The following is a 15,007-nucleotide window of genomic DNA, read 5'->3' on the forward strand; positions in this document are numbered from 1 at the left end:
TTTGTTCTACTCTTTTATTCAGTCACATTCTAAAACATTTGGGCATAACGACTTGGAGTAATTTATGACAAACACTAGCAATTTCAACACCCAAATGGTTGAGTGAACAGATTTTTCTACTCCTTCCTGAGTGTTGCATGCTTGACCAGTCAATTGGCTTAATGCTGACCTGTGAATTTTCCAGTGTGTTACCGTCCACACTGCAACACTGTGGAGGCTGCAGCTTTTATTGGCTTTGTCTTCTACACCAGATATTGCTCTTAGTTTTCTCTGTGTCTTAAGTTATGCATAGCGATCACCGAGGCAGGCGGCTGCATCCGCTGAAACACGGCCCGTGTTGGGTCCTCTTATTTTGGTGCTTTAATAAATCCTCTTTGAACTACATCTCCCTTGTGGATTTGGTCATTGTGTCATCCTCTACACCTGCTTTGGTTTCTGTATCTGCTTAAGGGCTACCACATGAACTCTCAAGGCAAAGAAAAAGCTTAGAGAGGCTTTACAGGCATTTTTTTTTTTGTAAGAGCTTACCACAATACTGCAGATTAGCACAACTGGCAAATCTAACTTTGGAGGCTGACTGGAATGGACCTTGAAACTTTCCCCATAAAAATGTTTCCTTTTTGAGTACTAAATATGGCTTCTTCCTGAACTTTCTAGTGTGACAAGAAAAACACAAAATAGTTTTGAATATGCACCAGAAGGCAAATTTCTTATTACGATTTCCATGTGTTTGTTAATGTTTCAAAATAAATTCATATTCTACTAGAATTAGCCTAGTGGTTAGAGCAGCAGGCTTAGAACCAAGGAACCCTGGGTTCAAATCCTACTGGAGCTCCTTGTGATCTTGGACAAGTCATTTAACTCTCCATTGTCTCAGGTACACTTTTAGACTGTAAAGATCTCTGGGGACAGGGAAATGCCTGCTGGACCTAAACATAACATGCCTTGAGCTACTACTGAAAAGACATGCACTAAATGCAAATCCCGTCCCTTCAACTGAGAAATTTCCTTGATTCCAAAGCTAATCCATGCTCAATTGTGGTGCACATACTAGTGTTTTGAGTAATTTTCCACACTTAAGAGCCTTTTTTTTAACATGGATTTCCAGTTTGTTTGGTTTTTTTTGCTGGTTTGTACTGAAGTTCCCTTTTCTACTTGATAGCCTTCTCAGTTTGGTCTGACTGGATTCAATGTGTGTTTTGTTTTCTTCAGGATAGTATATTTCTTTTCTGTTGCACTAAAATTACACCCCTTATTTCTCTGTCGAGAGATTCTTAATATAAGTATTTTGAAAATTTGAATAAATATATTTTGAAAAACCACAAGTAATGGGCATAGGTCTTATTCACACAGATGTACCTTTACTTCATGCCCTACCTGTTGCTTTCTTCCTCCTTTCTTCCTTTTTATCTTTTTTGCCAGAAGTTGCATTTCCCAGGACAGAGGCCTGTTTCAAGTCCTCTTCTGTGACCACAAACACTGGGTTGCACTTTGTTTCCTGAAATAAGAGATGAAATCTTCACAAAGTAAACCCGAGGAACTCACTCCTTAATGACAATCTCTGTTTTGCAGGACTTCCTTCAGAGTGGCCTAAGTCAAAGTGGTGTTTCTGCAGAAAACCGAGAGGAGTACTTCCTTTGACCACTATAAAGCTGTGCCTTTTAAAGTGGTATGGCAATGGGATGACTCCAGACGGGTTGCCATGGTCTCTCCGTAGGGATGTATTGTACTAAAATTTACTTGTCTTTAATTAATGATAGTGTGTTTTTCTCAACTCCTATTTTTCACATCCTGGAGTGACACTGAATATCAGCCCTTCCTGGGAGGCAATATTCACTTTTGCAAGTAACTTGCTAAAGTTGTATGCTGCAAGAAACCTGATCTATGTGGAACCTGGAACTGAGTGCCAAGCTAACTATACTTAAATACTAATGCAACCTCATGTGTGAAGACAATCTGGTTGCTGAAAAGTACTATTTTAGAGAACTGCATGTTCCTATGAGAAAGAAGTGAACCAGAAGGCATACAGAAAGTGGCTTTAGAAATAATCAACTTATTTCAGAGACAGTGATCAAGGATCACCTTTCTCTAGTCCAGACATTATCTGACAGGATTTTGACAGCTACGCTCAGGTGGATTATCCTGCAGAGAACACATACCATCTCAGCTCTTTGGTGCATCAGCCCACTGAAGAAAGCGGCACAGCTGGATACAAGCTTCTCGCTGACCACAATATTGTCCCCAAAGATTCTGGCAGAAGACTGACTGTTGCAAGTTCTCATCACATGCTGAAGCAGAATTCCCACATCTTCCGTGGATAAACTACTAGGCAACATCGGCTAGGGTTAGAAACATATACCACATATATTTACATGACAGTCATACCGTTGAACACTGGTCAGATTATTTATATGATGTCCGCTGACATGCTTGCAGAACGAGGGCCACAATCTTTAAATATTCAAGGTCTCCCTGAAAATAAGCTTGCAGGCCTGTAGGTACAGAACATATAGAATCTGTAGGTCAGCAAAGGTATATGAGGGGACTGAAAATATCCCCCAATATCTCCATATACCACCAAGCTGGGGACAGAACAGACATTGAGTTACTGGTGTTGGTAAACAGGACCCACAGGGCAGGTGGCAGTTACTGTTTGAGCACCAATTCTTAAATGCAATTCACTGCATCTCATTTGTGCCAAAGGAATGGATCCTCAGGAGCTTAGTCAAGATCGGGAGGCGGGGCTGGCTGTTGGGAGGCGGGGATAGTGCTGGACAGACTTGTACGGTCTGTGCCAGAGCCGGTGTTTGGGAGGCAGGGCTGGTGGTTGGGAGGTGAGGATAGTGCTGGGCAGACTAATACGGTCTGTGCCAGAGCTGGTGGTTGGGAGGAGGGGCTGGTGGTTGGGAGGCGGGGATAGTGCTGGACAGACTTGTACGGTCTGTGCCAGAGCCGGTGGTTGGGAGGTGAGGATAGTGCTGGGCAGACTTATACGGTCTGTGCCAGAGCCGGTGGTTGGGAGGCGGGGATAGTGCTGGGCAGACTTATACGGTCTGTGCCCTGAAGAGCACAGGTACAAATCAAAGTAGGGTATACACAAAAAGCAGCAAATATGAGTTATCTTGTTGGGCAGACTGGATGGACCGTGCAGGTCTTTTTTTGCCGTCATCTACTATGTTACTATGTATATGTTACTGAAAAAAAACAAAGAAAATCCATTCCTCAAGTAGTAACAACTTCAAAAATACAAGTAGAACACAAACATAATAGCACTGAAACACTTTCTTCTTGGCAAAGTCTTTTTTGTGTTATACAATGATGCAAACTAGATTATTTTAGAACAAATCATCAAAGAGGCATCCTGAGAGGCACAAATCTGATGTAAGCCAACAAAACAGCCACATTTCTAAAGTTAATTAGTTGTGCCTGTGATTTCCCCTATTGATGATGTTAAACTTCTGCTCTAAAGAGTTTAACCCTGTTTGATTTCAACAGAAGCTGAACAGATTGCTGAATGTACTGAGTTTCATTTACTTCTAACAGCACCAACCAAGTCTGAAGGTATTATTTTTCCCTTCATACACTAGGCTCCATTATTCGACCATACACACACCCAGCATACCTGGAACAGCTCTCCCCCTTACAGAATCTGTTAAGATACCTGGAATTAAGATTGACTACATATTCACATTCCATGCCATTTTCCAGTGTTGTCACTAGATATTACTACATATTAAGACAAATACGTTTTTTCCATGCTTCCTTGACCCCGCCCCTTTGGATTCTCCTTCTCACTCTCATCTCACATCTGGATTACTGCACTGCTGTATATCATAGTCTACAGTCACAAGCAACATTAACTACTGTAACTCCTTGCTGAAAGGGATTCACTCTACAAACACAACTGTCAGACTTACTAAGGAAGCTACAAAAATGAGACCATATTACACCATTATTGAGATAAGAGCACTGGCTCCCAATTTCACATAGAATAATGTTTAAGATTCTAACAATCTACAAAATGTATCATTCAGGGATACCAACAACCATATCCCGCTTCTTGATATCTTATTCATTACCTAGCTCTCTGCAATCTTCGCAACTAAATTTGTTAGTGGTACAGTACCTTCTTTTAGAATTATTCATTTGGACTCTATTTGTGATTCTGTATTTAATATGATGGGCCCATTGCTCTAGTACCATCTACCTAATACACTGCATCTTGCGCCTTCATATTTACAGTTCAGGAAACAGTTAAGGCATTCTGATGCATTTAATAATTGACATAATTGAGTAATGGAATTTTTTTTGGATAGGGCAGGTGGAGCATGAGCCTGAAGCATATGGTAATTCTTTTCCTATCCCTTTCTTTAACTTGACATTGATGCAATTCCCTCCTTTATGTTCTGGCTTTTAATTATTGCTTTCTTATTCTATCTAATATTATACTGATTATAAACCAATATGCTGGCACGACCTAACAGCAGGATTGATAGAATAGAATGTTGTTACTATTTGGGTTTCTGCCATGTACTTGCGACCTAGATTGGCCACTGTTGGAAGCAGGATACTGGGCTATACGGACCTTTGGTCTGACCCGGTATGGCTATTCTTATGTCACACAGCTGAGAAGATTACAACTAGTGCAAAATACAGCTACCATACTACTTTTCGGGATGAAAAAGTATGACTGCGTCTCCCCACTCTTTCTTTCCGCGCATTGGCTCCCTTGTGGCCTATAGGGTTCCCTTCAAGATCCCGTTGCCCACCAGATCTTCTATACAGGCTTATCACTACTTCTTTCTAGACTGCTCATCCCATATTCTCCAAACAGAATACTTTGCTCCTCTCAGCAGATCTTTCCCATAATCAGGTGCACCTCAACTCTACTAGACATTCTTGTTCCAACTCTTTAGAATAACCTTCCTCTATATATTACAGCCAAGTCTTCCTTTAACAAATATGTCTCCCCTTAAAGCATAAGAGATGACCCCCTCCCCTCTAGCTCACTCCGCATTCACAATACCCTGACCATTTGATGTATTTCTTTCTCATATGCTTCTGCTTGTTATATTGTAACCACAAAATCAACACATAATAGTCTCACCCTGTAATACTAGCACTGAGATTACTATGAGTGAAAAATGCATGAGAGGAAAAAGCCTCAATGAGCCAAACAACCAATGTTTTGCTGCTGTCAGTCACTGGCTACAATGTTATCACTGGCATAAAAATACTTCTGAAGTGCTTATTTACATTTAATCTTCACTTTATCTTTCTTCACTCAATTTTAAGAGCATGCCATTATTCAAAAAAATTTCAAACTTGTTTTAAAAAAATAAAATAACCATTCTGTAATCACTGCCCAACAATGGCAGCGTTTCATCCACCTGCTTCAGGGGCATATGGTATCTCCAGTGCTGAAAAGCTCGGCTCACACCGCTGCTATGTGAGCTGAGCTTTTCAGCACTAGAGATACTACATGTCCCTGAAGCAAATGGGCAAAACAATGTCCATCGTCGGGCAGTTGCACAGCAGTGTATACAGAATGGCTATTTTTTTCAAAAAAATTAAGTAAAAGTTTGAAATATTTTAAATTATGGCGTGCTCTTAAAATTGAGTGAAGAAAGATAAAGGGGTCCTTTTAATAAGGTGTGCTGAAAAATGGCCTGCAGTAGTGTAGGCACGTGGTTTGGGCGAGCGCAGAATCACTTTTCAGTGCACCTGCAAAAAAATGCTTTAAAAATTTTTGCTGAAAATGGATGTGTGGCAAAATGAAAATTGGCTCGTGTCCATTTTGGGTCTGAGACCTTACCGCCAGCCACTGACCTAGTGGTAAAGTATCACGTGGTAACTGGGTGGCAATGACCTGCGCGCGTCTGAAAATAACAATTATTTTCAGTAGCCAGGCAGTAACTCCATTTTCGCACGCATACACGCTTAACGGCTTAGTAAAAGGGCCCCAAAGTGAAGATAAATAAGAGTAAATAACCACTTGAGAGTTTTTTTTATGCCAGTGATAATATTGTAGCCAGTGAATGACTGCAGCAAGATGTTGGCGGTTTGGCTCGTTGAGGCTTTTTCCTCTCATTACGTGTTTTTTTTTTTACTTATAGTAGTCTCACAGTGCTAGTATTACAAGCTAAGAGTATTGTGTGTTGGTTTTGTGGATATACTGCACTTCACTCCCTTCGAGTTTGTTATACTGTAACCCTGCTTCCTGTTCTCTTCCTTATTTTGTTCATGTTATACCCACAGCCCTCATTTCCCCCAATTTTATCCTGTAAATTGCTTAGATGCATAGTTTTGATTTAATGTATATCAAACTTGAAACTGATGAACCAAATGTTCAGAAAGCTTAAGAATCAAAAAGCAGCAGACCACATAAGCTATCCTCTGGCATTTTCAGTAGTCTTGATTTGGCCAAGGACAAAAACAAAATAGCTATTATGACATGTATTAATTGATGTTTCTTCCACCAAAAAAAAAAAAAACAAAGTAAGTATCCTGGCTGAGGAAATCCTGAAGTCAATAAACCTGGCAGTGTCCCAAAGGCCACAGTAGAAATAGGCACTCCGAAAAACCACACACCTTACCTGTATATCTGCCCATGTTCCAGAACTGATGGCTTCTTCAACTAATGCCTCCACCTGATCCACAATCCCCTGACCAACACATGCTGCCTTCAGAAACAAGAGTTGAGATGTTTTGTATTTCTTCTTGATGTAACCCACAGGGTCTGGGATCCCAAGTCTGGTTAACGCATCAAACTCTACATAAGAAGCAAAACTAATTTATACAGTGGACTTATACTTTTGTCAGATCCATCTAGAGGACAAATGCCTCTCTCTTTTAGCTTACACACTAAGGAGGTAATTCTATAACACAGCATTGTTGTAGGTGCTGTGAAGTGCGGTGAAGTCCGGCTCCTTATGAAGCATTGAGCGAAACAGGAGCTCACTGTAGGGCGCGGACAGGTTTAATCGCTCCAGCACAAACCACAGCTAAGTACTACTAGTACTACTACTATTTAGCATTTCTATAGCGCTACAAGGCGTACGCAGCGCTGCACAAACATAGAAGAAAGACAGTCCCTGCTCAAAGAGCTTACAATCTAATAGACAAAAAATAAATAAAGTAAGCAAATCAATTAATGTGAACGGGAAGGAAGAGAGGAGGGTAGGTGGAGGCGAGTGGTTACAAGTGGTTACGAGTTAAAAGCAATGTTAAAGAGGTGGGCTTTCAGTCTAGATTTAAAGGTGGCCAAGGATGGGGCAAGACGTAGGGGTTCAGGAAATTTATTCCAGGCGTAGGGTGCAGCGAGACAGAAGGCGCGAAGTCTGGAGTTGGCAGTAGTGGAGAAGGGAACAGATAAGAAGGATTTATCCATGGAGCGGAGTGATGTTTGTAGCACAAAACATTTAAATTAAAACTGTAATTGATTATTTTGATGCTGAGGGGATCATACAGGCTGATGAGGATTCTCGCCAGCGTGAATAAAAAAACATGTCACACAGAGCAGAGCGGATAGCTGATTAGTTAAAGTTCTATCAGCTGTTCGAGTTTCTGAAGTCTGTTCCTTTATACGGGTTAAGCTATCAGTAAACTAGAGAATTAGACTTGCATTTAGTGGACATCTAAGTATCATTCTGTAAATACCAACTTACCTTATATATCATGTATTTGCAAGGGGGTATACACATGGGCAAGGCTCAAACTTACATTCATAATATAGAATACTGTAAATTATGTGTGTTATCTGCAGCCATTAGGCACTAAGACTTGCACTAATTCTATGGTTTGAATAAGTGCTTGCACCTAAACTTTTAAGCACATATATACCTGGTTAGGCCAATGGCTCCTACCAGGTGACCTACTATAGATTTGCCCTCCACTTGCCACTAGTGTATGCATAAAAAGAATACAGATTCCCCAGGTCTCTCAAAATGCAATTTCCCAATTCATCCCAAAATGTGTTTCCATATTCCCTGTCATTTTGAGTCCTCCACAAATACAGTCTCTTAATTCCCCCTGACCTAAAATCTCTTTCAGAATTTCACACAGACCTCTGCATTTATAATTATAATGATCATAAGCAACAGTGATCAGAAGTTTGTATAATCTGAAATTTCAGGAACTCACTCCAATGTTAATTTACAAGATGAATCAATCTGGGACCCCTCCCCCCCTCTATCTACCATTATTGGTTTTAACAATTCTATTTGTATAATATAGTAAACTCTATGCCATTACCCGATAGTAATTAGATAAAGTGGCTTCAAACGAACAGTTTATAACTATACTAGGTTATCAACAGAAATCAAACAAAATAAAACATGGAAAAGAAAATAAGATGATACCTTTTTTATTGGACATAACTTAATACATTTCTTGATTTCTTGTATTAAGTTATGCCCAATAAAAAAGGTATCATCTTATTTTCTTTTCCATGTTTTATTTTGTTTGATTTCTGTTGATAACCTTAAGAGTGGACTAACCCGGCTACCACACTCCTCTACTTAACTATACTAGGAAAGATCTGAGTACCCTAGTTTAACAGTCTAGCAAAAAATGGTTAGGGTGGTGGACTTTGGTCCTGGGGAACTGAGGAACTGAGTTCAATTCCCACTTCAGGCACAGGCAGCTTCTTGTGACTCTGGGCAAGTCACTTAACCCTCCATTGCCCCATGTAAGCCGCGTTGAGCCTGCCATGAGTGGGAAAGTGCAGGGTACAAATGTAACAAAAATAAAATAGATACTATTGGAGATTCTACGTGGAATGTTGCTACTATTGGAGATTCTTCATGGAATGTTGCTACTATTGGAGAGATTCTACATGGAATGTTGCTATTCCACTAGCAACATTCCATGTAGAAGGTTGCGCAGGCTTCTGTTTCTGTGAGTCTGACGTCCTGCACGTACGTGCAGGACGTCAGACTCACAGAAGCAGAAGCCTGCGCGGCCACATTGGTGATCTGCAAGGGCCGACTTCTTGTGACTCTGGGCAAGTCACTTAGCCCTCCATTGCCCCATGTAAGCCGCATTGAGCCTGCCATGAGTGGGAAAGTGCAGGGTACAAATGTAACAAAAATAAAATAGATACTATTGGAGATTCTACATGGAATGTTGCTACTATTGGAGATTCTACATGGAATGTTGCTACTATTGGAGGTTCTACATGGAATGTTGCTACTATTGGAGATTCTACATGGAATGTTGCTACTATTGGAGGTTCTACATGGAATGTTGCTACTATTTGAGATTCTACATGGAATGTTAATGTTGCTATTCCACTAGCAACATTCCATGTAGAAGCCTGCCCTTGCAGCCGCGCAGGCTTCTGTTTCTGTGAGTCTGACGTCCTGCACATACGTGCAGGACGTCAGACTCACAGAAACAGAAGCCTGCGCGGCTGCAAGGGCAGGCTTCTACATGGAATGTTGCGAGTGGAGGAGTGGCCTAGTGGTTAGGGTGGTGGACTCTGGTCCTGAGGAACTGAGTTCAACTCCCACTTCAGACACAGGCAGCTTCTTGTGACTCTGGGCAAGTCACTTAACCCTCCATTGCCCCATGTAAGCCGCATTGAGCCTGCCATGAGTGGGAAAGCGCGGGGTACAAATGTAATAAAAAAAAAATGGGTCAAATATACTAACGTTTGGTTACAAAATGAAAAAACAAACAAACAAACAAACAATGTATTGTTGATAAAGGCAATTTAAAAAAAGGATAAAAAGAAATAGGGCAAACACAAGAGAATCTGAACTGAGAAGGCAGATATTTCTGACTCTGCCAGAGTTCTCATCAACCAACAAATTCTACAATGACTTCTTTTGTTCTCTAAACAAAATTCTCATTACCTAGGAATCCGTTTTGTTTGAAAAAGGCATCCACCCAATTACTCTGGGTCCTGGAATAGATATCAGGAATAAATACAGCCTTGTCCTGCCTTCCACCAACCACGGTGCCTTTCAAACGGCCACTGGTAACCAGCTCCTCCAGGACAGCTGCAACCAAAAGGAACACAAAGATTTAATGACTACAAAATGCAGTTCTCAAAGTCCACAACCATTTTCTTTTTGAACTTTCATTATGTGACCTAAATAGAAACTACACTATTGCCTATTGGTATGGTGTGAGAGTTCTAACAATTATCAAGCATTTATAAATAAAACATTACTATTATTCAAGTTATATTTATTACGAAGTGTATAACCCAACCTAAATCAGGCCAGCCCAAGGGGTGTATACAAATTTCTGCAGGGATGTCACAAACGTGTATGTAACAGTACAGACAGAACATTCCAATTCTGCTACTCAGTGATCCACATCCATTAACCTATGCTGGAAAGCCACATTATTCACCTGTAGCAGATATTCACCAAGGACAGCAGGATTAATATTCTTACTGATGAGAGATGTCGTCCAACCGAGCCCAGTGCAGGGAAAAACTCACTAGCGTCCATTCTAATAGAATTTGGAAGCTGCTCCTCGTGCACGCACGTGCCCTTCCAGCCTGCTATCATTGTGCATGACTAGTTCAGTCTGATGCAATAGCTGATAGTAACTTTATTTTCCCCAAGGACAAGCAGGATGAAATAATCTCACTGATGGGAATCCCTGGCTACCAAGTTGTCTTAAAAGAAAAGGAGGAGTGCAACTGAGGCCCGCAACAGGCAAAATCTTTAATCAAACTAAAAATACTTTGAAAAATATTCAGCCTGGAACAGAAACCAAATGGGCCGGGGTGAGGGCAATGAGCGTGGAGTTGCATTCTACTATTTGGGTTTCTGCCAGGTATCTGTGACCTGGATTGGCCACTGTTGGAAACAGGATATGGGGCCGGATGGACCATTGGTCTGACCCAGTATCGTTATTATTATGTTCTTATGCCACAGAATGTGGTAACCTCAAATAAATTCTGAAGACTTTCTGACCAAACCAGCTGTCCAGTTGGGAGTCTTGTAGGCAGTAATGAGATGTGAATGTGTGGACTGAAGCCCACATGGCAAATAAGCAGATCTCCTCTATTAAGGATGACCTCAGGTAGGCTACTGACACAGCCATGGGTCTGACGTGGAGGGGCATAATCGAACGCCCATCTCCATGGGCGTCTATCTCCGAGAACGGGTACGTGAAGGGGCGGGACAAACCGTATTTTAAAAAAAAATGGGTGTCCATCTTTTTTCCGATAATACGGTTTGTGCCAGCCAAATGCATCGGATTTGAGCTGGGCTGTATCGTTTTTCAGCGATAATGGAAACCAAAGGCGCCCAGCTCAAAAACGACCAAATCCAAGGCATTGGGTCGTGGGAGGGGCCAGGATTCGTAGTGCACTGGTCCCCCTGACATGCCAGGACACCAACCGGGAACCCTAGGGGGCACTTGTAACAATTAAAAAAAAAAAGGTTAACTACCTCTGAAGTCCATAGCTCCCTTCCCTTGGGTGCTGAGCCCCCCAAAAAACCCACTGCCCAGAACTCTACACCATTACCATAGCACTTATAGCTGAAGGGGGGCGCCTAGATGTGGGTACAGTGGGTTTTGGGGGCGGTTTGGAGGGCTCCCATTTACCACCACAAGTGTAACAGGTAGGGGGGGGGGGGGCATGGGTCCACCTGGGTGAAGTCCACTGCACCTACTAACAACTGCTCCAGGGACCTGCATACTGCTGTGATGGAGCTGGGTATGACATTTGAGGCTGGCATACAGGCTGGAAAAAAAAAGTTTTTTAAGTTTTTTTTTTGGGTGGGAGGGGGTTAGTGACCACTGGGGGAGTCAGGGGTGGTCATCCCCGATTCCCTCCGGTGGACATCTGGTCATTTAGGACACTTTTTTGGGATTTGTTCGTGAAAAAAAAAAGGGTCCAAAAAAAGTGACCCAAATTCGCGCTAAAAACGCCTTTCCTTTTTCGATTATCGGCCGAGGATGCCCATCTCTCCTCAGCCCATAAACACGCCCCAGTCCCGCCTTCACCACGCCTCCGACACCCCTCGTCAACTTTGGCTGTTTCCGCGACAGATTGCAGTTGAAGACGCCCAAAATCGGCTTTCGATTATACCGATTTGGGCGCCCACGGGAGAAAGACTGTTGACCCTGATTTGTCAGAGTCACCAGCAGACACTCTTCCAGATATGGATACTGATATAGAACAGAGACATGCTTTTCAGGAAGCACAACGCTCTGGCCCTGACCTGGAAGCCTTGTGGCAGAGGGCTGGTCAGCCAACTGATGAGACTCATAAAGATCATATCCTTTGGAAAGGGGGCTTGCTGTACAAAGAGACTGATCCTAACAGGCCCTGGACAGCAGACAAGCAGCTTATAGTGCCCAAAGAATACAGAGAACAACTCCTACAGATTGCACATGACTTTCCACTAACAGGACATTGGGGGTAACATGCACACTCACTAGATTGACAGAGAACTTCTCTCTCTATAACAAGTACAAACCCTCAACCTTAATCACTCCTGAGCTTGCCCTACCAATCTCTGTGACTCCAAAAATACTAGGAGTAATTGTTGATAGAAACTTAACACTAGAGCAACAAACAAACTCCACCACCAAAAAAGTATTCTTCTCGCTTTGGAAACAAAAATGCATAAAGCCTTATTTCCCTAGAGAAGTGTTTCTCAATTTAGTTCAATCACTAGTTTAAAGCCACCTTGACTACTGCAATGGAATATACGCAGGGTGCAAAGAAATGCTTCAAATAAATTTACAAACTGCCCAGAATACAGCTGCTAGACTGATCTATGGAAAGCGAGGTTCGAAAGTTCCAGACCACTACGTGAGAAACTGCACTGGCTTCCTGTCAAGGACCGAATAACTTTTAAAATTTGCACCCTGGTGCACAAAATCCTCTATGGTGAAGCTCCAGCTTATATGGATACCCTTATCAACTTGTCACCAAGGAATACTCACAAATCATCTGGTTCGTACTTAAATCTCCATTACCCAACATGTTGTGGCCTCAAATATAAAACCACTTATGCATCCACCTTTCCCTATATTAGCGCACATTTGTGGAATGGATTACCTACATCTGTAAAAACTACTCACGATCATCCGACTTTCAGAAAATCACTCAAGACCAACTTATTTGGAAAAGCTTATGCCAAAGTTCCTCCTTGTATCCATAACTCCTGAACTGTAGCTATCATAACGGCATATTGAACTCTATTACCCTTTCTCCTTTTCTTCTCCTCTGTAATTACTCACTAACCTCTTCAACTTCAATGTACTTGATTGTTTTTTACAGGATTGATGTATGCCTTTTCAGACTGATGTAAACCACATTGAGCCTGCCCATGGGTGGGAAAATGTTGTGGGATATAAGTGCTATAAATAGATAAATAAATATTAGCAGGGAATATCTCAAGCCATAGCCGACTACTGTCGAACCTGTGATATGCGCTAGAGAACGGGGAAGCCCCAAGATCACCCCCGAGCACCCACTACTAGTAAGCCACTTGAGAGAATAGCTATGGATATAGTGGGGCCTCTAGCTGTCCCTAGCCAGGCTTGGAAAAGGTATATATTGACAGTGGTAGACTTTGCTACTAGATATCCTCAATCGGTAGCCATGCTAGAAAACTGCCACTGCCCTGCTAGAAATATTTTCCCGGGTAGGATATCCACGAGAAATACTCTCAGACCAAGGGAAACAGTTTATGTCTGTGCTGATCCAAAACCTATGGACACACTGTGGAGTAAAATCTGTACCGTGTTTCCCCGAAAATAAGACACTGTCTTATATTAATTTTTGCCCCCAAAATGAGCTAGGTCTTATTTTCAGGGGCTGTCTTATTTTTCGGGGAAACATCGGGGTTGGATCGGGGTTGGCCCGCCCGCCCTCCGTCGCTCCCGGAACTAACCTTAAATGCCTCCTTTCACCTTCGCAGCAAGCAGCAGCAGGGCAGGCCACTCCTTCCTTCCATGTCCCGCCCTCGCCTGACGTAACGTCCACGAGGGCGGGGCACGGAAGGAAGGAGAGGTCTGCCCTGCTGCTGCTTGCTGCAAATGTGAAAGGACATTGCTGTGTACAGTCAGATTTGGTATGACCATCTGATCCATTTGAGTGGAGTGTTAGATCAGATCCGGTTGACGGAATGTGAAGCAGCCTTCCAAGCATTAAAGACTGCATAAGCTACAACCCCAGTACTCGTTGCACCGGATTACCAACAAAGATTAGCAGTATAGATTGATGCCTTGACATATGGCTCAAGTGAACAGCAGAGGAGAGGAGCACCCCATTATGTACCTGAGTCGCAAGCTCCTTGACAGAGAGGTAGCATATGCCACTATTGAGAAAGAATGTTTGGGCTTAGTGTGGGCCCTTAAGAAACTGCAACTATATCTGTATGGACGAGACTCTACTTTCATCACAGATCATAATCCATTGGTCTGGCTTAAAAGAGTCTCGGGAGAGAAGGGGAAGCTACTCCGGTGGAGTCTGACCCTGCAGATGTACAACTTCACCATACAGCACCGGAAGGGCAGTAAACAAGGAAATGCTGATGGACTCACCAGGAAGGAAAAGCCAGGACTGTTCTGATATGGACTGTAGAGATCCGACCAGTAGATTGAAGTGACTGCAGTCAGAGGATTCTCTTAAAGAGGGGAGGTATGGACAAACAGGGGTTTTTCAAGCCTATGAACTGTAGTGTATTTCTCTGGTTTGGCTTGCAAGTGCTGTTTGTTTTCTGTTTTAAAGCTGTTGCAGAAAACACTGTTTTCTTTTTCAGTGACAAAGTGTTTAGATAGCTTTAATATTGATCCTTATTCAGTTATCTGTTGTTGCTTGCTGATTTCACCTTTATTTTTTCCTTGTTTACTGTTCCACTTTGATAATAAACCTGTTAGTTTATTAGCTCTATTGTCCTGGACTGACTTAATAATCCTGGTGGTTTGTGGTTTAGGTCTGTGGGTGCTTTCTAGGAACTACGGGATTCCTGGGAGAAAGGCCCCAGTGTCCTACAATCACCAGGGAATAACTTGAGAGTGGGAG

General features: G+C 42.3%; 1 protein-coding gene across 1 annotated transcript in view; it reads right to left on the bottom strand.

Moving 5' to 3' along the window:
• UFL1 (UFM1 specific ligase 1) overlaps nucleotides 1-15,007 on the bottom strand; it is a 145,275-nt gene that overhangs the window by 37,106 nt on the left and 93,162 nt on the right. The window contains exons 8-11 of the mRNA XM_030199083.1: nucleotides 9,858-10,004; nucleotides 6,597-6,772; nucleotides 2,160-2,339; nucleotides 1,378-1,498 (exon numbers count right to left, since the gene is read on the bottom strand). Of these exons, the coding sequence (XP_030054943.1) occupies nucleotides 1,378-1,498; nucleotides 2,160-2,339; nucleotides 6,597-6,772; nucleotides 9,858-10,004 (624 nt within the window). The remainder of the gene's footprint in view (nucleotides 1-1,377; nucleotides 1,499-2,159; nucleotides 2,340-6,596; nucleotides 6,773-9,857; nucleotides 10,005-15,007) is intronic.

The sequence above is a fragment of the Microcaecilia unicolor genome, chromosome 3 (assembly GCF_901765095.1).
Source record: "Microcaecilia unicolor chromosome 3, aMicUni1.1, whole genome shotgun sequence".
Classification (NCBI taxonomy): Eukaryota; Metazoa; Chordata; class Amphibia; order Gymnophiona; family Siphonopidae; genus Microcaecilia; species Microcaecilia unicolor.